The 27788-nt window shown below is 31.8% G+C and overlaps 2 protein-coding genes across 2 annotated transcripts; both read right to left on the bottom strand.

The window, feature by feature from the left end:
• Positions 1 to 4919: 4919 nt before the first annotated feature.
• Positions 4920 to 7470, bottom strand: LOC144559464 (putative receptor protein kinase ZmPK1). The gene has a single exon (XM_078308489.1). It carries the CDS (start codon positions 7467 to 7469, stop codon positions 5082 to 5084), a length of 2388 nt encoding a protein of 795 aa, XP_078164615.1. The 5' UTR covers position 7470; the 3' UTR covers positions 4920 to 5081.
• A 7898-nt stretch (positions 7471 to 15368) lies between these two features.
• Positions 15369 to 17959, bottom strand: LOC144559465 (putative receptor protein kinase ZmPK1). The gene has a single exon (XM_078308490.1). The coding sequence runs from the start codon at positions 17928 to 17930 to the stop codon at positions 15543 to 15545; it is 2388 nt and encodes a 795-aa protein (XP_078164616.1). The 5' UTR covers positions 17931 to 17959; the 3' UTR covers positions 15369 to 15542.
• Between the last annotated feature and the right edge of the window lie 9829 nt (positions 17960 to 27788).

Genomic DNA, 27788 nt, shown 5'->3' with positions numbered 1-27788 from the left:
CACATCTTAATATAAATATCGTATCTAACGGTTCGGATTGACTATTTGACCTTTGAAAATAGAGAAAAAGAATAGGGTGCACTTGGGTGCACAAAAATTTGGGTGCATTTGAACCCTCCTCATATATAGTTATCTATTCATGTTTCATATTTTATTTATTAACGAATTTTTTTGTAACTTTATATAAATTTATTAGTACGAAAAATTTGTATATTATTCTACAACTTAGAGCGTTATTCATTTATTTATTCATTTGAAATCTTATTATTTTATTTTGTCTTATTTTTCTTTTCTAAATGTTATTTTCGCGGATACTTATAAATCTATTTTACGGTCTATAATAAGTTTTAATATACAAAATTTTATATTTCATTTATATTTCAAAATTTCAGATTCGTTTTAATTTATCAGATAATCTGATCGATCATTAATTTAATTTAGAAATTTTATTTAAGTGTAAAGATTAATTTAGAAATTAATCACGTTTTAAAATTTTGGAATATAACAAAAATGCTCAATAATTCGGCCTTTTTTTCTTGTTTTAATTTATGTTTTCTGATAACAATGACTTAATAATCTTATCTTGTTCTTAGATGATGAGCAAAGAAACAATAGAGGAGAGCAACTTGGTACATGATACTAGTACTGGTACATGGTTGTCCGTTAAATTTCACTATTCTCATTTTTTGAATGTTTTCAAGTCCAAACTTTATATTAATTAGCAAAAATAGTGAAATGGAAAAAAAAATGTAGTTTAATGGGGTACTTAGCAGTGACAACCATCTTAATAATTGCACTTGATTCAACTTGTTTTTTAATTTCTCGGTTTTTTAATCGGCTCCCTTGTATTTGGGTTGATTATTCTAGGAAGCATATGGATGAACCTAATATTGGTAAAAGTTTGCTAATTGAACAACTTCAAAAATTGACAGTTTGCTTATTTTATTAGATGCTGGCTTTAAGTTTTTTGATATTTTGTTACTTTTGTGGACTTATTTGCAAAAATGTAAATGTTGTTGTCAGACTTGTTTTGTTTGAGTTATAACTTAGGTTTTACTTTGCATAGTTATCGCTGAAACATGTCATGCGTGAGGCAGTTCAAGATTCACACAAACTAGCAAACAATGCAAGAAGATGAGGAGTACACATAAATGAAATAGTCGAACAAGCCTCATGTGAAAGACTAGGCATTGGTGGTATGATCAACAACATCTACTTTGAATGGTCATCATCAGAACTAGTGCAAGATTTACAAGCATAAAGAGAAGCTCGAATATCTGTAATTCTGGATTAATTAGGATCTAGTTGTTTTATTTCCTTTCATAGTTTTTTACTCTGGTAGATTTTAGATTTTAAATTCATGTTAAATTTCCATTTCAACAAGTATGTACCAGTAAACTTTGGGTAGAATACAAATCACCTACGGGTTTCAAATAAAAATAATAAAAAAAAAACTCACATTTTTTATATTTTGTTTTGCTATTTCCCTCTGTATCTTGATTAAGCATTATTTTAATTTGGGTTGCTATTCGCTTGGTCTTGCTCCTTGACCTGTCTTGAGAATTTTAATACTGTTACAGACTTACAATTAATTTACATGAACCAATCTACATAGATTGCTATGGGGATAAAATAGTCATAGTTGATCAAATAAAAGTTAAAATCAAAAGTTACATCGTAACCTTTCTTTCTTTCTATGAACTATTGAAGCAAGTAAATGAATTAAAATGCTTCCCTTCCGTCCCCTTCTCTTCTCACCCCTTCCCTCCCATCCCCTCCCCTTCCCCTCTAATATAAATTGTGGAGCACAGTCTAAGGTTCCCACAAGACAAACTGAACAACAAAGGGAGAACAGTGCTTGCTCCAAATGATGTGCATGAAAACCAGATCCAGTTCGCACTAGAGAGAGGCATAGCATCAACACTAGAGAGAGGCTTACAAATTTTCCGGAATAGCATGCAACAAAATAAAACCTTATAATAGCTAACTATTCAAAATAAAGTACACAAGTCTGACAACCAACTATTACACTTTCGCAAATAAGTCCACAAAAATGACAACATAGCAAAAACTGGAAACAACAACTTTGCAAATCAACTATTTCACTAGGTTTCCTGCTCATCTAAATTGTTCTCCTCTGAATTGTCCTGCTCATCTAAATTCTGAAGCAAATCCTTAACATCATTAGGCAAAATAAGAGTGAGCATAAGATAAGTGGAATCATTTAATTATTACACAAAAAGGTTGTTAAAGCTACAATACTACAAATAAGAAAACGAGAGCAGAGAGACAGAGATGGAAAACGTACCAAAACCAGCGATTAAACAAGAAGCAACAACGATTGGCTGTTGAGGCGGAAGTGGCGGAGTGGCTGCCTTCCAAGTAGGAGGCAATTGAGGCTAGCGTTCGTGCCTTCAGAAAGAAAAAGAAGAGCACGGTTCAGATGTTTTTCTGAGAAGGGTATTTTAGTCCTAATTTTTTTAATTTTTTTTAACAAAACTAATACAGTATAAATGGCAAATTTATAAATTAACTAAGTTTAAAGTGGCATCTTCCCAATTTCTAAGTTCGAGAGGCATTTTCACAATTTGAAAGTTTTGAAGTGGTATTTTCACAATTTTCTCTAAATTATACTAAGGTCTTGGAAAAAAATGAATAACATTCTCTCAGGGCTAAGATATTAACACATTTTTTTTTATTAACATTACAATTTTAAAAACAAAAGAATAGATGGTAACTAAATTGCTAAATAAAATAGTCTCTCTTTGTTTTTTGCATGTTACAATTAATATCCGTAGGACAAAACCAAAACCATTACATCAGTGAGAAACACTTCTGATATGTAAAAATGAGAATCTATCTCTAATGATCAGAATTAACCTCACCAAAATATAGTCCTAAGTATATCTTTTAAAGACTGGATGTTTGATTGGGCACTGGAGAGCTTAATTATTATTTGATTGTGGGAATTATCCAACCAAATCTTTATCAGCATACTATCTTGACCGCCGGTCCACTTTGTAACATGAAGCCAGGGTCTGAATTCTGGAACATGAGGTTTGACCTATCGCTATATATTGAGACGGGTCAATATATATCAAGGTGAACGTATTTAACTAGAATTTGTGTATCCCGTTACCTTAGGTAATTATAAAATTTTAAATTATATATATTCAAATTAATTTTCAGTGTACTTAGATTTAGTACTCTTCTATTTCAGTGCCCAAAACTACGTATTTCTATTCCAGCACATGAAATTTGTATCTTTGTTATATTTTTCTTTTCCTCTTTTTTTTCTTGCCTTTTTGGACTCAATTTTTTTTTCAAATTTCAAAATTTGCAATAAAAATTTATAATAAGTGAAAAAGCAATTTAAATGGTTATCTTATTACATAAAATATAATTTGTAAAATATAATAAAATTAATTATTATATATATTAGTATTATCCGTTATTTACTAACTACCATTTTGTTACCCGATAATATTAATGGATAAAGATAGAATAAAGTAAGATTAATTTTTAATGGATACAAATAGAGTGTGGATAAGATTAATTTTAATAGGTATGGATATGACCCTCCTACCTGAAGCTTTTGGTTTAAATCGTGGCATGAAAGATTGAAAGTCTGCGTAGTATGTAGCCTTTTGTTTGAGTGGTAGCATGGAAACCTTTAATTTGAATATGTAGCATGGAAGTTTTTTATTTGAATATATCATAATTTGTAAGCAGTAATGACAAATCTGATTCAGGCAAAACCGGATTCTTTGGAATCATAACAAGTTCTACCACTTTGTATATAAATTAAATACATTGAAAAAATAACCTGTATATAAATATAAATTTGAGCATATATAATTTACCGTTTCAAACGCGCATCAAAATACTAAATTTGTCATTAATTACGTTATAGATTTTAGATTATTTCCTAGCATCTCTATTTTATTTTTAAAAAATTATAAATGTTGATGTGATATTAGTAATTTGAGTTGCATAGATGCAGAGTACATAATTTATCAAAATTATTTAATTAGTCATTTGTTTTAAAGTACCACATAATTAAGTATTTGTAAACATTGTTTTATAACTGATAAGGAAAAAAAAATTGAAAACATTTCAGGCTACGAAGTCGCGAGGGGGGGTTGAACTCTCAACCTTTGGATAATGAATAATCATAGAACTTTTTTCTAGCCAACTATGTTACCTCATTTTTTTAAAATTGATAAGAAAAACTTATGTGGTACTTTCAAATAATTTCTAAGCAAATAATTCTGCAATTTGTTAAATTATAAAAGATTGCATCAATAGTGATGGTAATTGATGGATAATTGTGAAATTGTTGATGTGGTAAAAGAATATTTTCTTTTAAATTATTTTTTCCAGTCCTCCCTCCTCCAAAGTAGGTTTTAAGAAAATACATGGATTGTTCGATCTAATATCCGAATAACACTGTTACTGAAGAAAAACTTTCTCCTACTTCAAAAGAAATAAAAAAAGATGGAGAGTACGTATATATTCTCGGAACAATTTCGTAAGTGAGCAGAAATCTTATTAAAGCTTGTTTGTATCTGCGTATCGATGATCGTTAGATCGATATTTAATTCCTGTCAATATACGAAACCTTCATATTTTATTTTTATATGTACAATCACTAACTCTTACAGATCATGTAATGCTTGCGAATTCCAATACACCAACTATTTAGATAAAAGCTATCTTATCGACTTACACAAACGATATCATTTTCAATTTTTCATAGCTGGCCTCGTAAGTCTAGGAAAAGAAATAAGAAAAAAGTTTACGTACGTTAATTTTGCTCTGCATTTTTTATTTGACCCATCAAACAAGATTCTTAGTTTGGTGCAAACACACTAGCATTCATCAATCACGCATGACGACTAAGCTAGTGCTACAAAGTTATTTATAATGAGAACTAAAGATGAAAACAAACTTCCATTTGTGGAAGCACACATGCACACTGAACCTTTTTATTTCCTTATCAAACTCGACTTTACAATGTAATTACAATAACAATAAATGGTAAATTACAGAACTTGCCACTTCTTTTACAAATCAGAATTTTAGCTGGAGTCATCCGTCTCATCAAATGCTATGAGATTCTTAACAACTTCATCCATGGTCGGTCTCTTATTTCTCTCTTCTTCAAGACAGGATGTAGCTACACTTAGCATGATAACCAGTTGTTCCTTGTTGAACTGGCCCTGCAATCCAACATCCACCATACTCGCTATCACTGATTCATCCCCACCTCCCAAAACACGTCTCACTTCCTCAGCAATACTCCTTATTCGACCTTCTCCATCATCGGTCACCCAAACCGATATCCGTTTACCAGTAATGATCTCTAGTAGCACAACTCCGTAGCTATAAACATCAACTTTTGATGTTATGGGTAGCTGTAGTGCCCATTCGGGTGCCATGTACCCCATCGTACCTCTCATCTCTGAGGTATTAAACCCTGGTCCGTCTCTCTTAGATAACTTAGCAAGTCCAAAATCTGAGATCTTTGGCTCAAAATCCCTTGCCAAGAGGATATTCTCAGGTTTCACATCACAATGTATGATCCATTCTAAGCACTCATGGTGGAGATATGCGAGCCCTTTGGCGGCACCCAATGCAATTTTGAACCTCTGTCTCCATTGAAGTTTCATGTCATTTTCAAAAAGGAACTTGTCAAGCGACCGATTTTCCATGTGCTCATAAATGAGAAGTCGATGTTTTCGTTCAGAGCAGAGGCCGAACATTCGAACCAAATTTATGTGATTGATACGACCAATCACATTCACCTCGGCCCAAAACTCTTCTTCCTCTTGTATTACATCATTTAACTTTTTTACCGCTACGACTCTCTTATCATCCAAAACTCCCCGATAGACAACCCCAGAAGAACCTCTTCCAATCTCTTCTTTGAAGTTTCCCGTCGCCTCCTTCAGTTCTCTGTATGTAAATTGCCTAAATTGGCTTAATATCATCTTATAACCTTCTTCCATTGACTTGGGCATTTCTCGATCTCTCAAAAGGTACCACCATCCAATCACCAAAAGAATAGTCTCCAATGCACCAAATACGGCAATAAATATGAATATGTATGACCAATTTGTATTATTTTTACTTGTTCCAAACATGCTTGGTGACCCTACCACATTATGAGGTGTAACATTAGAACAATCTAGATTGTCATGAGAGTTGAAAATCAAATCATTTGAATCTATTGGAACTCTAAGGTAGAAGCGTCCCGGAAAATTGGTCGAGTTAAATCCATTAAAAAGTGCATTTTTGGGATAACAAACGCCTGTACCTGTTAATCGATAGCCAAAACCTATGCAGGTGCAATTCTGTAAGCATAGCTTTACGCAATCATCAAATGAAATTTGCTGGCTAGATGATATATCAAATCCATAAAAGTCAACTTGTGGAAACTCTACAAAATGATACTTTGTTGCATTGCAACTATAAGTAAACTTAGGTTTACACCCTTCATTCCAGTTGTTCCGGTTATTCATCTCATAACCAGGTAAACATGAGCATGTTATACCTTGCGATGGTGAAAACTGGCATACCCCGTTCTGACCACACAAACCATGGATATCACATGGCTTGGGTAAAGCCTCCCATGATACATCCCAACTCCCATGAGACTTGTTTAAACTATACATTCTTAGATTGCCATCAGAATCTAGTGTTAATCGCCTAATACTAGATTCTCCTAAGTCACTAGCCGATACAGTAAAACCATCACTAGAAATAAATAGTCCCGTTTCATCTAGTACCGCTAGCTTACTGCTATTATAGGTTGTTCGGCCATTTTGAAAGGCAGTAATACCAGGATTCGGCCAATATATGCTAGAGATCACTGGCCCATCATATATAAGCTTCAACACATTATCACTATCAAAATAGAGGCTATAATAGCCTGAACTGACTTCACCTTTCGCCATTGCCGAAATGACCTTCTTTCCTTTTGTAAGAGATTGGTACGGTAACAGTGTATCTGTGGGCGAACCAAAACTTTCCCACACAGTGTTACCTTTTGTATTATTTATCACAAGATTGCCGGTGTTGAGAAGCGAGATGGTTGATGCGTCTAAGGAGTTCGTGGAGGTGGACCACACCACGGATCCATTAACATCTCTTATAACCAAATTACCGTCACGTTGAAACGATACTTTAGACCAATAGCCATTAACTGGTGAGTCACGGTTTGCGGTCCAAACTACAGTTTTATTAATTGAATTGGTAGCAAACCAAATAGAAAAGGTGAAAGCATTTTTACCGACCGAGTAGAACCCACAATAAAAGGTTTGGTCTTCTGAGACAAGGAAGGGTTGATCATGGCGCTCTGCTTTCAGAGAAGATCCTTTGTTGAGAGTGAATTGTGCTTGTGCTTTCGAGTTTTGCAAGAAAAAGTATAGTTGTATAAGGATAACATAGAAGAATATTTTGGCCATTACTAGTTAAGGGAAATGGAGAGTTAGCTTGCTCTAAAAAAAACGCCCTCCCAAAGCTTAAATACACAACTATGCAATTTGCGAGGCTAGATCATGAGTCACCGCCGCCAACGATCTTTTATTAATATTATATATTGGGTGGGTGTGGCGTGGAAGGGAATCCTACATGGAAACTGAATTATTGGATTGGTGTGAAAGGGATATTACCGGAAGCTGAATCAGTTGGCTAGAAAAACTGGCCAAGTTTTCTGTGGTTTGTTACATGCTGCCATGAACGCTAGTGGAGCTGGGGATAGACATGCAGCTCAACTCCAATTTATGCCAACCCAATTAATTTATGAAATTTAGTGCAGAGCAACATGATATGCTTTCAACATTTAAATCTTTGGTTCCTGATATGTACTACGAAACCTCTTTATTTCTTTTGTTATTTTCCTTTTGTGTTTCTGAATTATGTACTGATGAATATTATTTAATCAATGTTACCAACTTGTTTGAATTAATAATAATAATAATAATAATAATAATAATAATGCAGCCACCTTTAAAAAAATCAAAATTTTAAAAAATCCCAGTGAGTCAGTTGCAAATTTAAAATTTGCAACTGGTAGTTTGCAACTGGCCCCCTGGGATATTTTTAAATTTTGACGGTATCCGATCTCGATCCACAAAGAAGAGGACCGAACATTGCATTTGGGCTTTATATATTGGATCATCATCGGTAAAATAAATTATTAAAGCCGGTAATTGAGGCCCGCTGTTTTGCTGAATCCGCATCACCTCAGGTACCTGAGGTGCACGTGGTGAATCTGGATCGTTCATTCACTTGGCACGAATCTTAAAGCAGACACCCTACAGCTTCAACAGCCACCGGATTGAGTTTGGCCTGAATAAAATTAATCTGGACCATCCATTTGTTTCAATTGCACCTCAGTTACTTGGGGAGATACGGACTCTGTTTTGCTAGGCTGGGAAGCCATTTCCTTGTTTTAAGAGCTTGGCCCCAAAAATATTTCTTTTTATTTAAACCCCAGAGATATATTTGATAGACTCATAGACGATTTTGGAGTGAGGCTACGATAATTTGTAATGGCGGATCAGTAATTCATATTTATATTGTTGAAGTACAAACATTCAATTCCAACCGCTTATATAATTTTTATATGAAAATATAGTTGGAGACTAGATTTTTATGTTTTTTAGAATAATTTAACTCATTTTTAAATAGGTTGAAAATTACTACTTCTTATGGTTCAAAAAAAATAAATTAGATGATTTTCTATTATTTAGAAAAAAAAAGTAAAAATATTCTAAATATGTAGAATTTGATTTTCAAATACAATTTCGTATGGAGGTTGTTCAGCAACACCTCTTAATCTGCACTAGAATGAAGTCTTAAAGAGTCTTAAGAAATCAATGTTTGGTTGTCTTAATTCGTAGGTGATAGTTAAAAGGAAAGGGTGGAGGTACCATAAGACCCTCGTAGAGAATTAAGAACCGGACAAAAGAAAACTAAAGGAGGTGATCTTAAATTGTGCTAAGAAATTGGTGTTCGGCATGATTAAGAGAGATTAAGAAAGTTAAAAAATACTCATTTAGTTTAAAGAGGCTTAAAAAAGTCTTGCTGAACAACACCATGAGAATTATGTTGAATGTTCCATATCATCTTTTTAAATTTTAAAAATAAATATATCCTAAATCCTAAACACAACACAACACCTCAATTCTGCTCAATACAGAATCGAACTCGTATCATTTCATAGAACTAGTGCCTTTGCCGGCTGCCTAGAGGTGTTCATCGGTTCGGTTCGGTTGAAACCAAACTGAACTTGGCAAACCAAAGTTATAATTCGATTTTAAAAATAGAACCGAACCGAACCGAATTAGTATTGCAACCGAAACGAACCGAACTGAAGTTTTATTTTGGTTTGTTCGGTTCAAACATAAATATATTAATTTTTTTATTTAAAACAATTGATTTATAATAAACCAAAGTATATTAAGAATAAACCGGAGTATTAAGAAATAAACTAAGATATTTAGAAATAAACCAAGTATTTAAAGCAATTGATTAAGAAATAAACCGGAGTATTAAAAAATAAACCGGGGTGGTTCCGATCAAATTCATATTATATGAAAGTTCGGTCGGTTCGGTTATTTTGGTTTTGAAATTTTTCAAACCGAAGTTATAATTCGGTTTTGAAAAGCCAACCGAACCGATCCAATAAACCGAAATAACCGAACCGTTTAAACCGAACTAATTTGGTTCAGTCCAAAACTGATTAAACTGAACCGTTTGAACACCCCTACGGCTGCCCCATGCAGCAGTGCAGATATATAATTCTATAGTACAAATGAGAGAATAGCCAGGAAAATAACAAATGAGAGAATAGCCAGGAAAATAAACTTGTGCTCAAACTATATGTTCGTCTTGTCTTGAATAAATTACACTAAATGTGACAATATAAAAATAATTAAAAAAAAGGTGATATAATTGCCTCGTAAAAATTAGATTGCTATTTAAAACTCACTCATATATTGAGAAATAGCCTGGAAAAGGTTCTTCAACGATGATTTACAATTTAACAATATTACATCTCGACCTACGTTAGAATGAGGTAAATATTTGTTCACGTGATTTTTTCTTATGACAAACAATTTTTTTTGTTTGTTTTTTTAATAGCTTCGTAGAAAGTGCAAAGTCGTGAGCAGATCTAGTTCAATTAAACTCTCAATTTTTAAATAACCACAGTCTTAGAATTTTTTTCTCTTAATCAATTTTGTTACAACTCCATCTTGTCTTATAACCAAGGTTCTAAATAGCGTTCATCGCATTATAGCGGGAAGTCTACAAAAAAAACTATAGCGAATAGCGTCGCTATAGCGAAAGCTATGCTACATAGCGTTTTCTTATTTTTATAAAAATTATATCATATATTTGTACTAAATATCAACATTATCTAAGTCTCATAGAACAATAATCTTGAGTTCATGTGTGCACATTCATCGTGTGATATTACAATGCTCGTTTGTAAACACATTTATTAATACTAGTATCGTGCCCGTGCGTTGCAACGGGAATATATTATTATAGTGAATAGAATATAAACAGACATTTTTGTTTGACATTCACACAAAATTAAAATATATATATATATATATATTTAAATAAAAATAGAAGACACAAATGAGAAAAAATAGATATTCAAATAATAAATAACAATAAAAAAAAAACAACAAATGAAAAAAAAATCAAATATAATATAAAAAAAATCTTGAAGTATCATTGCGATTTAATATCTAATTTTCACAAACAAGACATGCTATTAAACGATTTAGAGGAGAAATAATATGTAAATAAAAAAAATTGGAAAAAATATGATTAAATGGTTCAAATAAGTATTTTTCTCTGCATATATATTCATATTGGAAATATATGATTGTTTCCATTAGCACAATATATGTTATTCATCTATTCACAAAGATATAGTAGGCCTGAACAAAATCCAAAAAGATATGATAGTTTCCAATTTCATTGTCGAAACTATGGAGGAAGAGGAGAAATGAAATGGAGGAAACCTAGAAATAAAGAAATAATTTAATTGCAACAATTGGAGATATTTGTAAAAAAAAATAAGGAAATGAATTGCTAGGGATATATTCAATTTAATAGTGACGAATCATGTAGCAGTTTTTGCGGTGAGTTTGTTTTTAACTAAATTTAAACTTCTACACATAAAATAGATGTATTTAATCAAAAGAAGATGGATTATGCGATTGAAGGACTCATGATATTCAATTTGAAAGTTCATCTTTCAAACTCAGCCGTTGACGGATCAGGACAATTACGTGTATAATAAAACTATGGAGGAAGAGGAGAAATGAAATGGAGGAAACCTAGAAATAAAGAAATAATTTAATTGCAACAATTGGAGATATTTGTAAAAGAAAATAAGGAAATGAATTGCTAGGGATATATTCAATTTTAATAGTGACGAATCATGTAGCAGTTCTTGCGGTGAGTTTGTTTTTAACTAAATTTAAACTTTTACACATAAAATAGATGTATTTAATCAAAAGAAGATGGATTATGCGATTGAAGGACTCATGATATTCAATTTGAAAGTTCATCTTTCAAACTCAGCCGTTGACGGATCAGGACAACTACGTGTATAATATAAGAATGGAGATAATCTTGATAGTTGTTATCAAGCTTTCAAAAAAAATATATTACAATACTTGCATAATATTACTATTGAGTTCAATTTATTTACTTGTACCCGTAAAATAGACATAGAGAATTACATCCAACCTACCATATTTTTAATTCAATCCCCGCCAAATAAAATAGGAAATGTTAATGTTTTGACCAAAAACAATTCATTTAGTTAGAAACAACTTAACTAAATATTCAAGCATAGCTGCTCTTACAAGGAAGGTTTGATCATGGCGCTCGACTTCCAGATAAGATCCTTTGTTTAGACTGAATTGTGCTTGTGCTTTTGTGTTGTGTAAGGAAAAGAGCAGTTGCATTAGGATAACAGATAGGGGTGTCAATGGTACCTTTTTAGCCGTTTACCCGACCCGTATCGTATTCGATAAGGCGGGTATGGGTAAGGTTTTTTTTTCGTTAGCTTATTGGGTATGGGTATGGGTAAGAATTTTTTTTCGTTAAATAAATGGGTAAGGGTATGGGTAATGACTATTTCGTACCATTTACCCTATAGGATAATTATAAAATTCAAATATATATTCAATTCAATTTTCAACCCACTTAAATGTATATTTAATTCAATTTTCAACCCACTTAAATGTATATTCGTGTTTTTGAATTTTTATTTTTTATAAAAAATAATTTAGTTGGAATTGATTGCACATTTATTTTATTTTTTATTAGAAATGCAATTATATATGTGTTAAAATGAATGAGTTTTTGATGTTTAATTTGTAAAATATAATAAAACTAATTATTATACTAGTATTATCCATTATTCACCCGCTACCGTTTCGTTACCCGATAATATTAACGGGTAAGAGTAGGGTAGGGTAAGATCAATTTTTAATGGGTATGGGTAGGGTATGGGTAAGGTCAATTTTAATGGGTATGGGTATGAAAATGTCTCTACCCGATCCGTACCGTACCCATTGACACCCCTAATAACAGAGAAGAACATATAAGCCATTAGTAGTTATTAGATCTAGATGGAGCTCTTATTATGAGTGGAGTGAAGAGGTACTTCGCTTTAAATACACAACGTGCTATTTCGATTTACGAGACCAGTAGTTAAGTCTATCCGTCAACGTGACTTTCTAGCGAACAAGAAAATGTAAATTATTAAGTGGGAAGGTGTGAAAGGGATATTACCTAGAAATTGGGTTATTTGAAGCAATCATGTGCCATATATATTTCGCATTTCAAGTCTACGAGAGTAGCGAACACGGAAATCAGTATCGTTAATGGTCCGATGAGAAAGGGATGTTACTGAAAATATATTATTTTGAATGCAACCATCTTTTACGTTACAATTTTTTCAACACGTAGTTTGTCTTCTTCCACACTCAGACTACGACTTGACACGCGACAGTGACCTTGATCCAAAAAGGAATGGGACCAGACACTGTATTTGTGCTTCATATTGGGAAAGAGAAACTTGGGGCTAGATTCTAAACCCCTATTTTTTCTAAAAAAAAAAGAAAATAAAAGAAAGAGGACCTTGATCTCGAAATTTTTTTATAAACCATAATTAATTAAATTAATTTTAACAAAGCAACATGATTACTTCTTCTTTTTTACAAAAATCATAAGGACCGAATCTCCAATTCGATCTCCAAATTTTATTTTTTTTCTAGACCGAATTGGGGATTCGGTCTTGCCTTATTTTCCAGGTTTTCGTGAATGCAGCCAGAGAAAATCCCACAAAGGGGAGACCGAATAGGCTACTCGGTCTCCATATTTTTTTTTTAAAATACCCTTATTTTCCCTCCAAATAAATATTAACATGCATGATATGCAAACCCAATTAAATATTAACATTCATTCTATTACTCTACATTATTCTACAATTACACTAAAAAAATTAAATCATTCAACAATTGATTTATACTACATGCAAAAAGCTTATTTACTCTATATGCAAACTAAAAAATTCTACAATTAATAATTACACTACATAAACTTAAATTCCACTAAAAAATTAAATCATTCAACAATTAATTTATACTACATGCAAAAAGCTAAATTACTCTACACGCAAACTAAAAAATTCTACAATTAATAATTACACTACAAAAACCTAAATTATACTAAACAAAATACCGATCGTTGTATGTCTACCGTTGAATAAAAACTTAAACTGAATTTTGAGGCACTAAACGACGTTTTTTTGCAATTCTGATGCTTTGAATGCTCGGGGGTTATCCCCGGTAAAATTCGGATCTGTCTCGTCTCCCCTTTCTGAAAAGTGGTCATACTCGCAAATCCGACTTTCCTAGCCAAAGTTATGGATGTTTAAAGTTTTTTCAAAAGCTGAACTTTATAAATTCATAACTAATTGTAGAAAAATCCAAATAAATTGAAATTTGTGTCAATTATGTGTATTTTTTAATGCTCTACATGCTAGTATAATCATTTTTATAGTTTGATCCTTGTATCAGTCCAGACTTGCTGATTTACCAGCAGAGGTCAAATTTGAAATTATGTCTCTCTCTCAATAGTGAATATCTGGTACCGATATCGTAGTTGGTACATGAGGGTTAATTAAACCTAACTTTCTGAGTTTGAGGGTGCACGGAATAAATTTACTGAAACATAATTTTCAGTAAAATACCAAAAGAAGTGATGCACATTTTCTATTTTGATGTGCATAAGTATATTCAGTAAAGTACTGATACAAGATTTTTTTAAAAGAATGTAAAATCTATTTTAGGAACTTGAATAGAGATATAGGTTAGCCAATATCTTTGAATAAATTATAATATATAAAGACAAAAATAAACAAGTTAACTAAAAATGCGCATTGATACCAACTCCATGTTTCATTCATTCTTTAAACCTGAAAGCTGTACCGTACTGACTTAATATAGGAAGAATTAATGGACGTTGCACGAATATTGTCATTTGATGCCCTTAAGTAGCATGATTTCGTTTGAGGAGTGAACAAAGCCAACAACGAAGTATTTGCAATTGCAAGGGGTTTGAATTTTAAGGCCGGCTATGTTCACATTCTATATATAACGGTCATGCAGAACCCTTGGGATGCACCTTCTATATCGTTATGTGTTGCCAAGGTGGACCAAAGAGGCGAATCAAGGTTTGAAGAAAAATCAAATTGATATGAGATCTGTCGAAGCTATCTGACACTGAGTGGTAATATGTGTTGTGCATTTTATGCTTATATTTCTCTAATTTGTATGTACTTGTTATCACATATTTATTTTAGTTTTATTTTCATAGATATGATTATCTTCGCATGAAGGCCACGAAGATTGTTGATGATTTCAGAGGCCCTTAATTTAGAATTGTACGTTATTGCTAGTACAAAGCTTGAAACATGGCACAAAATTGAAGATTGATTAGGTCGTAATTAATTAGATCCTTTTGTAATGCTACTTAACTGTGGGGTTATATTTTGGTATATGTAAAATTTGGGATTATATTGTGATATATTTTGGTGCAGCTTGTTGTTTTGTCTTCAATAGCTTAGTTGATATAACGAGTACTTTTTTAGTAATCTTGATGTTTTGTCATTTTTTTTGTAAACTAAATTGTTGTTGTCATTTTATTTGACCCACCAAACGAGATTCTTAGTTTGGTGCCACGCACTAGCTAGATGTCAAAACTATATATATAAAACTACTCAGGATGCATCAATTAATCATGCATGAGAACTAAGCTAGTGCTACAAGTTAATTGTAATTAATGAGAACTAAAGATGAAAACAAACTTCCACTTGTAGAAGCACACATGAACAGTGCACCCTTTTATTTTCTTATCAAACTCGACTTTACAATGTAATTACAATTACAATAAATGGTAAATTACAGAACTTGCCACTTCTTTTACAAATCAGAATTTTAGCTGGAGTCATCCGTCTCATCAAATGCTATGAGATTCTTAACAACTTCATCCATGGTCGGTCTCTTATTTCTCTCTTCTTCAAGACAGGATGTAGCTACACTTAGCATGATAACCAGTTGTTCCTTGTTGAACTGGCCCTGCAATCCAACATCCACTATACTCGCTATCACTGATTCATCCCCACCTCCCAAAACACGTCTCACTTCCTCAGCAATACTCCTTATTCGACCTTCTCCGTCATCGGTCACCCAAACCGATATCCGTTTACCAGTAATGATCTCTAGTAGCACAACTCCGTAGCTATAAACATCAACTTTTGATGTTATGGGTAGATGTAGTGCCCATTCGGGTGCCATGTACCCCATCGTACCTCTCATCTCTGAGGTATTAAAACCTGGTCCGTCTCTCTTAGATAACTTAGCAAGTCCAAAATCTGAGATCTTTGGCTCAAAATCCCTTGCCAAGAGGATATTCTCAGGTTTCACATCACAATGTATGATCCATTCTAAGCACTCATGGTGGAGATATGCGAGCCCTTTGGCGGCACCCAATGCAATTTTGAACCTCTGTCTCCATTGAAGTTTCATATCATTTTCAAAAAGGAACTTGTCAAGCGACCGATTTTCCATGTGCTCATAAATGAGAAGTCGATGTTTTCGTTCAGAGCAGAGGCCGAACATTCGAACCAAATTTATGTGATTGATACGACCAATCACATTCACCTCGGCCCAAAACTCTTCTTCCTCTTGTATTACATCATTTAGCTTTTTTACCGCTACGACTCTCTTATCATCCAAAACTCCCCGATAGACAACCCCAGAAGAACCTCTTCCAATCTCTTCTTTGAAGTTTCCCGTCGCCTCCTTCAGTTCTCTGTATGTAAATTGCCTAAATTGGCTTAATATCATCTTATAACCTTCTTCCATCGACTTGGGCATTTCTCGATCTCTCAAAAGGTACCACCATCCAATCACCAAAATAATAGTCTCCAATGCACCAAATACAGCAATAAATATGAATATGTATGACCAATTTGTATTATTTTTACTTGTTCCAAACATGCTTGGTGACCCTACCACATTATGAGGTATAACTTTAGAACAATCTAGATTGTCATGAGAGTTGAAAATCAAATCATTTGAATCTATTGGAACTCTAAGGTAGAAGCGTCCCGGAAAATTGGTCGAGTTAAATCCATTAAAAAGTGCATTTTTCGGATAACAAACACCTGTACCTGTTAATCGATAGCCAAAACCTATGCAGGTGCAATTCTGTAAGCATAGCTTTACGCAATCATCAAATGAAATTTGCTGGCTAGATGATATATCAAATCCATAAAAGTCAACTTGTGGAAACTCTACAAAATGAGACTTTGTTGCATTGCAACTATAAGTAAACTTAGGTTTACACCCTTCATTCCAATTGTTCCGGTTATTCATCTCATAACCAGGTAAACATGAGCATGTTATACCTTGCGATGGCGAAAACTGGCATATCCCGTTCTGACCACACAAACCATGGATATCACATGGCTTGGGTAAAGCCTCCCATGATACATCCCAACTCCCATGAGACTTGTTTAAACTATACATTCTTAGATTGCCATCAGAATCTAGTGTTAATCGCCTAATACTAGATTCTCCTAGGTCACTAGCCGATACAGTAAAACCATCACTAGAAATAAATAGTCCCGTTTCATCTAGTACTGCTAGCTTACTGCTATTATAGGTTGTTCGGCCATTTTGAAAGGCAGTAATACCAGGATTCGGCCAATATATGCTAGAGATCACTGGCCCATCATATATAAGCTTCAACACATTATCACTATCAAAATAGAGGCTATAATAGCCTGAACTGACTTCACCTTTCGCCATTGCTGAAATGACCTTATTTCCTTTTGTAAGAGATTGGTACGGTAACAGTGTATCTGTGGGCGAACCAAAACTTTGCCACACAGTGTTACCTTTTGTGTTATTTATTACAAGATTGCCGGTGTTGAGAAGCGAGATGGTTGATGCGTCTAAGGAGTTCGTGGAGGTGGACCACACCACGGATCCATTAACATCTCTTATAACCAAATTACCGTCACGTTGAAACGATACTTTAGACCCATAGCCATTAACTGGTGAGTCACGGTTTGCGGTCCAAACTACAGTTTTATTAATTGAATTGGTGGCAAACCAAATAGAAAATGTGAAAGCATTTTTACCGACTGAGTAGAACCCACAATAAAAGGTTTGGCCTTCTGAGACAAGGAAGGGTTGATCATGGCGCTCTACTTTCAGAGAAGATCCTTTGTTGAGACTGAATTGTGCTTGTGCTTTCGAGTTTTGCAAGAAAAAGTATAGTTGTATAAGGATAACATAGAAAAATATTTTGGCCATTAGTAGTTAATGGAAGTGGCGAGGTACCTTGCTTTTAAAAAGAATGCCCTCCCAAAGCTTAAATACACAACTATGCAATTTGCGAGGCTAGATCATGAGTCACCGTCAACGATCTTTTATTAATATTATATATATATATATATTGGGTTGGTGTGGCGTGGAAGGGATATTACCGGAGACTGAATTATTGGGTTGGTGTGGTGTGGTGTGGTGTGGTGTGGTGTGGTGTGGTGTGGAAGGGATATTACCGGAGACTGAATCAGTTGGCGAGAGAAACTGGTCAAGTTTCTGTGGGTTGACCTGTTGCCATGCACGCTATTGGAGCTGAGGATAGACATGCAGATCAACTCCGTTTATTTCAATTTATGCAAACCCAATTTATGAAATTTAGTGCAGAGCAACAGGGTATGCTTTCAACATTTAAATCTCTGGTTCCTGATCAATATGTACTACGAACCTCTTTATTTTTTTTGTAATTTTCCTTTTGTGTTTCTGAATTATTATTATTATTATGTACTGATGAATCTTAGTCAATCAATGTTACCTACGTGTTTGAATCAAAATAATAAGAAAAAATTAATGCAACCACCACCTTTTACATTTTGAAAAATGCAACAAGTAGTTTGCAACTGGCCCACTGGGATATTTTTTAAATTTTAAGGTATCAGATCTCGATCCACAAAGAACAGGACTAAACATTGCATTTGGGCTTTATATTGGATCATCTTCGGTAAAATAAATTATTAAAGCCGGTAAATGAGGCCCGCTATTTTGCTAGGCTGGGAAACCATTTCCTCGTTTTAAGAGCATGGCCCCAAAAAAACAAAATATATTTGATGGACGATTTTGGAGTGAGTCTGTGGTACTCAGTTGCGGATTTACGTGTATGTTAGGAGTACTAAGTTACTCTGTAATTTTAAAATTAGTAATTATATATATTAAAATTTAGTTGAAATTTTGAATTTTTTTAAACTTTTATACAGTCTAGTCCTCCCTCATAAAATAACAAAAGTGTATTGGTAATCTAGTGGTTTGTGCTCTAGTTGATATGTGTAAGGTCATAGTTTCAATTCTCACTAAACACACTTTTTTTTGTCTTTTTCACATATTACATTTTATAGATTAGCCCCTCCTATTCAAATTTTATAGTGAGTATGGCTAATATAACATCAGTGTCATTTCAATTTATATAACACCAACTCCAAAACCTATCAAATCGAGTTGAAATGGTGAATCCAAACCATTCAAACTAATTTACTTTATGAGTGATGCATTTACATGAAAACTTTTTATATTTTCGAGTTATTTTAGTATCAGTTAAAAAAATTGAAAAATGAATGTATTAAATTAACTTTAAAACTCACACATTTGACCACTTGAGTTGATACCAAATAAACTAAAAAAACTTATAAATTTTACATATAAATGCACAACTAATGAAGTAGATCGGTTTGAACGGTTTGGATTCACCATTTGAACTCGATTTGATAGGTTTTGAAGTTGATATTATATTGACTGAAATGACACTGATGTTATATTAGCCATACTCTTTTATAGTTCCGCCCCTAGTGGTACTTGCGACCTTATATAAAAGGGTATTGTCTTAGTCACTAAATATTGTTCTAAAAAATCACTACTTTTGGATAGTTTAAAATTTTTAAATTAGATGATTTTCTACTTATTTTAGAAAAAAAAATTTTACTAAATATATAGAATTTAATCTTTAAAATAATTACTAAATATATAAAATTTAATCTTTAAGTACATTTTCATATGAATATCATATTGAATAGTTGAAATCAACTATTTTAAAAATTCAAATGAAGAGAGCGTTATAGTACAGAGGATGTGCGTTTTGTAAAGTAGTATAGTTTCACTAGACGATTTTGATGTGTAAAGAAGTTCAAATTAATGAGGAAATAGTCAGGGAAATAAACTTATGCTCAAATTATATGTTCGTGTTGTCTTGAATAAATTACACTAAATATGACGATGTAAAAACTACTGAAGAATGTGATATAATTGCCTCGTAAAAATTGGATATATGATTTAAAATTCACACATTGAGAAATAGCCTGCAAAAGGTGATAGACTTAATAAATCATGAAGTGTTTTACAATTAAAATACAAGAAATCCAGAATCTATAAATTCAAAATAAAATAGTAAAGGAATCTAAATCTTACAGTTCTGAATTGAAGACATCTTTAGACATAAGCGTTAGTACTGATCTTCAACAGTTTTTCTCAGATCTGATGATGGAGACCCTCAGCGTTTTCTTTACTTCTCATTTTCAAAATGGACAAAACCCTTTCAGAATAATATCTCCTCAAATCAGTAGAGAGAGAGAGTCGTTTTCAGAAATTAAATGGGCAAAAACACTTTTTTTTTTTTTTTTGAAATGGCATCTATCCAAATAGAGAAGGGGTTTTTTTATATATTATGAGTCAACATTTGGGACCATTATAATTATTAATAGCAATCTGAATTTTTTCATCAAAAATTCAAATGCCTTTTCGTTAATTTCTTTAAATGAAATTGGTGCACAGTAATAACATAGGCCATGTAATAAAATAAAACTAACAAAAGGTTCTTTAACAATGATTTCCAATTTAACAATATTACATCTCGACCGACATTAACATGAGGTAAATATTTGTCCAAATGCTTTTTTTTTATGACAAACAATTAGAGACTAACATCAGCGTATTGTAAAATCTGAAAAAGAGATTTTGTCTAGATAGTCAAACTAATTCGCTATAGTCGAGTTATAAAATTTTAACTGTGTCTAACAAATCATAAGATAAATATTAAGCAATTTGAATTTTTCAGAATGACAAATTTTGCGTGTATGGCGAACTTCATTTAAAAAAATAGGTAACAGTAAGTTCCAATTAATAAAACACAAAAAGAAATATAAGACAGTCTACAAACATAAAGCAAATTTTAATTATAAATAATATGACTACGAATTATCATTATATATGAACAATTTTTTTGATGGAAAGTGTTGTAAAACAATTGGATGGGGTTTTACTCTGTATACTTTTTACAAATTTGTATCTAAATTTCTTTGTTGGATTGATCAAAATTGAATTCATAAATAACCAACATATGCAATTTTTTAATTGGGTCGGTCGGATTGGTTTGACGATTAGTTTGGTAAATTGAATTAAAGCTAGTCGAATTAAAGTTTCTTATTTGCAAAATATAGACTGAACCGAACATATAAATCTATCAATCGAACTGAAAAGTGCGACGAAACAAACTGAATTAAGTACAGTTTGCTTTAATCTGATTTGCAAGAAGAAAAAAAACAAGAAGCAATAATCTTGAGTTCATGTGTGCACATTCATCGTGTGATATTACAATACTTGCATAATTTTACTACTGAGTTCAATTTATTTACTTGTACCCGTAAAAATAGGCATGAAAAATTACAATCCAACCTACCATTTTTTTTTTAATTCAATGCCCGCCAAATAAAATAGGAAATATTAATGTTTTGACCAAAAACAACTTAAATATTCGAGCATAGCTGCTCTTACATTTTTAACAAGTTGCATTCATGACATGGTTGCTTTAAAAATGTCTCAATCCGCTATCGTAGATGCGAGATTAGTATTTGATGCCATTGGATCGCGGGCACGAAACCCCACGAACTAATTTATTAAGTGGAGTCGTGGAGAGGTTTTCGGGTCATCTACCGTTGACTCAAATGGCATCTAGATCCATTTACAAATCACAATAATGACAGCGGACTTGAGACTTTTTAAAACACATGTTATTTCGCGGAAAGAGAAAAAAGAAATAGACATTTGGAAATTAATATTACATACTAATGGATAGAAAATTAGCACAAACGATAAAATCATAGTTATAGAACCTTTTCTATGTCTGTTTCTCAATCCCAAACTTTTTTTAGAATTATTTTAAAATTTTAACCTTATCTTCAATTTCTGAAAAATTTCAATGTTATCATGCACGATTGTCTGCGTGGAGCTATTTTTTATTTGTTTTCTTTTTTTATTGGTAATTCTAAGACAGTGTTGGTACAAAAAAATATGATCGTTTCTATTTTAAAATTCTGAGACAATGTCTGTGTGGAGAGTTTTTTTAGGTATAAAATAACAGACATGCAGTTAGAAAATAAAAATAAAAAATAGTATTTATTTTAGGATGAAGGTTATTGTGAAATTAAATTAATGAAAGTCCGTTTTTGTTTGAAATAAAAATATACATAACTACTGGGGTCAGAAACTTCAACTGAAATATTGTAAACGACATTTTTTTTTTTTACTTTTGACTATCTCAACTTTCGAATTGGGTTTGTGCGCTAACATTGATGACTTCAATTCATAGTTTTCTATCAAAGTTATGGTTGTTTAAAATTTAGTAACAAGGTATCGATTGTATTATTACAAGAGTAAGGCTACGCTACTTCGCGAATTAAACGGTTTATTTTAATTCGCGCTCATATCTCTAGTTTCAAAATCCAAATAGACGATCCAAACCGTTATATGTTTAATCTATATTAAAATGTGCTTGGAGACCAAATTTTACATTTTTTAGAATTTTTTTACTATTTATTAAGATGGTTTGAAAATTACTATTTTTTAATGGTGCAGAATTTTAATAAAAACAGCGATTTTCAAATCATCTTAATAAATAGTAAAAAAATTCCAAAAAATGTAAAATTTGGTTTCCAAGCACATTTTAATATAGATTAAACATCTAACTGTTTGGATCGGTTATTTGGACTTTGAAACTAGAGATATGAGCGCGAATTAAAACAGTCTGTTTAATTCGCGAAGTAGCGTAGCCTTACTCTTATTACAAAAACATCGATAACGCACTAATGTTTCATTGAAAAACATGAATGTGCCAAAGATGTTTTGATATTTGAGTAATATGAGTTCACCTTAGAATGAGAATTTACCATTTTTCAAACAACAAAAAAGTTCCAAGCAAACATTTTTCTACACAGCATGGAGGATTTACGCAGACAATGTCTGCGCATATCATAATTATGTACAAACAATGTCTGTGTAGAGTCCTTAGAGCCCCAAGGCTCTTCTATATGGGTGTGTAATATTGGATTTTTTTTTTTTATTCATTGGTAAGATTGAAAATTTAAATTATTAAGATGGTAACTAATTTTTTTTATTTCTTAATGTGTGAATTTTAAATCTATATTGGAATATTTATATATAAAAAATGGTAAAAACTTTGCTGCATAATTAGTTATTTTCAGCCTACGGACAATTTGTCAACAAAAAGAATTAAGTTATTTTCAAATATAATTTACAAGGTGTGCATATTAAACTGTGATTCAAATCCATACAATAAGTTTTCATAAATAAATTATACCGAGGTTTCAGAAGAAAATGAATAACATTCTCGCTAGATGAATGCTAAACGAAAATGGAAAATTCGCAGCCTTTTCTTGCGTCGCATTTTTCGCTTTCCGCCAGTCAAAATCTCATTATTTTTTTTTAAATGAACATTTGACTTACATCATATGTTTTTTTCATGCATAACCATCCGTCATTTTCCCAAGTTGAAGTTTGCTGGATTCTCTTTTTTTCGTTTTTTCTTTTTTCTCTCTGGAATTGACCTCTCAAATATTTATAGCTACGTATAGTTACTCAAATGCAGATCACCTAATTATTTTATGTTAAATAACTAGGAGTTCTTAAATTGTCCATGTGGTATCGTGTTAATTCTGACAACCCATAATGTAAGTAACATGTTGACCCAATGTTTATGGCTAGGGGTGTCAACGGTAAAGGTTGGATGTAATTATTTTTATATTTGTATCTATTATTAAGTTGTCTTTATTTGTACTCTATTCTTATTCGTTACAAATTATTTTATTTATATTCTATTTTTATCCATTATAGTTGTCGGATAATAAAACGATAGCGGGCAAATAATGAATAATGCTATTATAATACATTAAAACACACATTCATTTTATAAATATATATGCATGTTTTAAAGACTTTGAGATTTGCTGAAATTTATTTATGTCTTTAACACAACTATCAATAATAGTTGGAGAATTAATTTCATTGCTCATTAATATATATAATATATAGAATTTTTTTTATAATTACCCGATCGGATAATGGGTACGGAATAGACTTTACCCATACCCTACCCGTTTAGATAACAAAAAAAAAAATCTTTACCCATATCCATACCCGATAAGCTTACGAAAAAAAATTCTTACTCGTACCCATCTTATCGAATACAGTACGGACCGAATAAACGAATAAAAAGGTACCATTGAAACTCCTATTTAAGACTAAAATTTAGTTTTACATATTAATGTATGTCATTTTTTAGAAGAGATTGAATGTCAAGCCGTCCAAATTTCTAACATAGCACCTCTCACATGAAAAACATTATCTAATATATATTTATTATTACTATGCAAAGTTAATTTGTTTATTCAATATTTTATTCTTGTTATAATAGATAAGTACAGAAGAATAGGAAGTAAATTGCTAAATATATATATATATATATATATATATATATATATATATATATATATATGGTCATGAGTGAAATTTTTAAAGGCAAAAAATGCTTAAATGGCCATGAGCATATTGAGTTGAAAAAGTATATATTATTCCACTAGTGATAAGGACACACTATCATTGCAGAGATATTTCTTTTTTACATTAATTATTTTATATAAATGGCAAGATATTTAAATGATGTATTTCTATTAATTTAATAAATCGTTTACCAGTTTAATTGAAATAAAAAAAAAATCATTTTCATACTCTTTTTTTCCTTGGCTCGTCTTTAAAAGACAATTACCTCGGATTTTAAATACTACATTATTTAGAATAAAATAAAAAGAACAAACAGACACTATCAATAAAAATCACAAAGAAAAGTAAAAAAGATTAATATTAGCAATGTTTCAACTTATTAATTTCTAGTAATTTGTAGTGTTGCCCCTGGGGTGTCAACGGATACGAAACGGTTGGATATAAATGTTTTTCATAATTTAACCCGTTAAGTTAACAATAATTTTTATCCAATCTTATTTTATCAAATATGATACGAATTGAGTAAACATATTTTTTCTTTTTAAAATTATGAGTTAGAGGTCAAGCCACTTAACAGACTTTCAAATCCATGTGTATATTACAAAAAAAAAATTACTTTGTGAATTTTGAATCTATGACCTTTCATGTGAAAAATTTATACCTTTGCTACTAGTTCAAAGACAAAATTTTCAAGTAAACATATAAAAAAGTATTATATTTGTAATTTTTTACCAATCTCGAAACTAAATAGTCCCAGTTGTAGATCAGAGCCGAAATATGATACAAATTGAATAAAAGAGTACAATTGACACAGCTCATCTGAATTATTTTTTCTTTTCATAAGATTCAACATCTGGACATCTACAGTGAATTTCATTCATTATTTAACTGTGGTTTACAATATATTCTTATAATTTGTTCATGATGTCTTTATTCTATCGTTACAATATACTGAATCCGGTTAGTATGTTATTAGTGTCATTTTAGCTCATATACTACTAATTCCAAAACCTATCAGTATGACTTTAAACGGTGAATCGTTGAAATTGATCTGCTTCATTAGTTGTGTGTTTATATACAAAATTTATAATTTTTCAAATTTATTTAGTATCAAGTCATTGAAATTGAAAATTGAATGGAACCGTCAAAGATTTCCTAATAAGGGATTACATTATATATATTTGATATATAAAAGCTCTTGTGAGACCTCAAAAAGAGACTCATGTGGTTATTCCATTAATTTGCTAGTAATAGAAATTAATTACTGATTTGAGTTGGTTATAAACATCGTTGTTAAATATCATTTGCTAAACTATAATCGGAGGAGAAGGTAAAAATATTTAGAAAATTTAAAAACTTCGTTCCACGACCAGATCTTAAATTTTTGGCAGCTAGTGAAAATTTGCAAACATACAAGTAAAAATTTATGGTGCATATAACACAAATTTTCCTCTTGGATTTTTTTTTTCTAGGATGCTTCATGGGTAAGACTCAACGGTTTCTCCGACTTTGCTTTTTTCTAAACGGTCCCTCCAACCTTGACTATTGACTAACGCCAAAAAGGGAATAAACAGGTACACGGAGAGGATAAAAGCAAGAGACATATTGGCCGCTGCAGTAGGGGTGCAAACGGATCAGATACGGATCGGATAGTGGTGAAACCATATCCGTATTCGCTTTTAATTTTCGGATACGGATACAGATTGGATATTAGACGGATACTTACAGATACGGATTGGATAGCGGATATCCGTAGATATATACATAAATATTTTCATAATTTATGATAAACTATATAGTATATATCTACTATTCGGATACGGATAATTAAAATTCAAAATCATATCCGTATCCGTATCCGCACAGATGTTCGGATATCGGATATCCGTATCTAATTTTCGGATATGGATGCGGATACGGTCGGATAATATCCAACCCGTTTGCACCCCTACCGCTGCTGCTCGCAAAATAATAATGCACTGCAGATAAAAGAGGAATTAAGGTCACAGAGTAGGGGTCAAAACGGTATGGATAATATCCGATTTGTATTTTATTCATATTCGAAAATTTAAATGTGGATATCTGATATTCGTATATCCGCGTGAATAACGATACTTATATAATTTTACATTTCAATTATCCGTATCCGATTAGTAGATATATACCATATATTTTAATATATATTATGAAAAATTTATGTTATTCACTATTATAATTGAATAAATATTTTAAATTTTAATATTTTTTATATTATTTTAATTAATATCCGATCTGATCCGGATCCATATATGTATCTGTTTGATATCCGCTCTGTATTTGTATTCGGAAAATGAAAAAAGAAAAGAAAAGAAAACCATGAATATGGGTTTACCACTATTCGCTTCGTATCCACTCTGTTTTCACCTGTCACAGATTGAACTTTGTGTGTGGCAGACCATCTTTTTGGGATGTTTTTATTTTTGACGAGAATATAAAAGTGCGATATAATCTAATTAAAATTTGTTATTATTTATATTATGATAAAAATCATACAATAATGAGAAAAATAACTATACATAAAAATAGTAGGCAGCAAAGTAAACGGACAGTGAGATAAATGGAATTCTTTTTGTGATACTTTTTTATGAAAGTATTTTTGTACACTTCAATATTTTTTATATGTTATTCTAAAAATTTAAATATGTCTCTCCTCAGAAAAACGCGGGCTCGCGCTATTAGAATATCATATCCTAAAATCTAAAAAAAATAAATGATAAGTTAATATTTTATCTGCAAACATGTATAGATCAAATCAAAATGCAAGTATATTTGCAACAGTTTCATATTCTAAAAACATTCCTGTAACGATATTTTTACCGCTCATTAAAATGCACAAAAGAGTAAGTTTTTTTGCATTGTGAGATAATTGTCAAGATTCACTATCTGATTTTCTGCAAGATAAAGATTAATTCTCACTCTTGCTATGGTAAATTAATTAATGTTAATGGTTAGGAACAAGCGGAAAAGATTTTTTATTATTTTTATTATTTGTGTAATATCTTTAGTATTATTAATGAAATTATGTTTACGAACTTCGATTATGAACGAATAATATGGTTTAGGTGTACAAACTTGTTTATGCCCCAGGTCTATCGAAGTAATTTACGGATCCGATCTGAACCCAAGGGTTAATTGTCAGACGAAGAAAACGGAAACGCGCAAATTGTCTCCTCCCGATTCAAATTTTCTCTGCGTAAATTACATCGAAGCCCCCATAAGATTCTATAATATCAACGTTAGTTATCCGAATTG

This window comes from Carex rostrata, chromosome 9 (genome assembly GCF_964058835.1).
Source record: "Carex rostrata chromosome 9, lpCarRost1.2, whole genome shotgun sequence".
Classification (NCBI taxonomy): domain Eukaryota; kingdom Viridiplantae; phylum Streptophyta; class Magnoliopsida; order Poales; family Cyperaceae; genus Carex; species Carex rostrata.
Note: the sequence above shows the minus strand (reverse complement) of the source record. Positions and strands in the feature narration are given on the sequence as shown.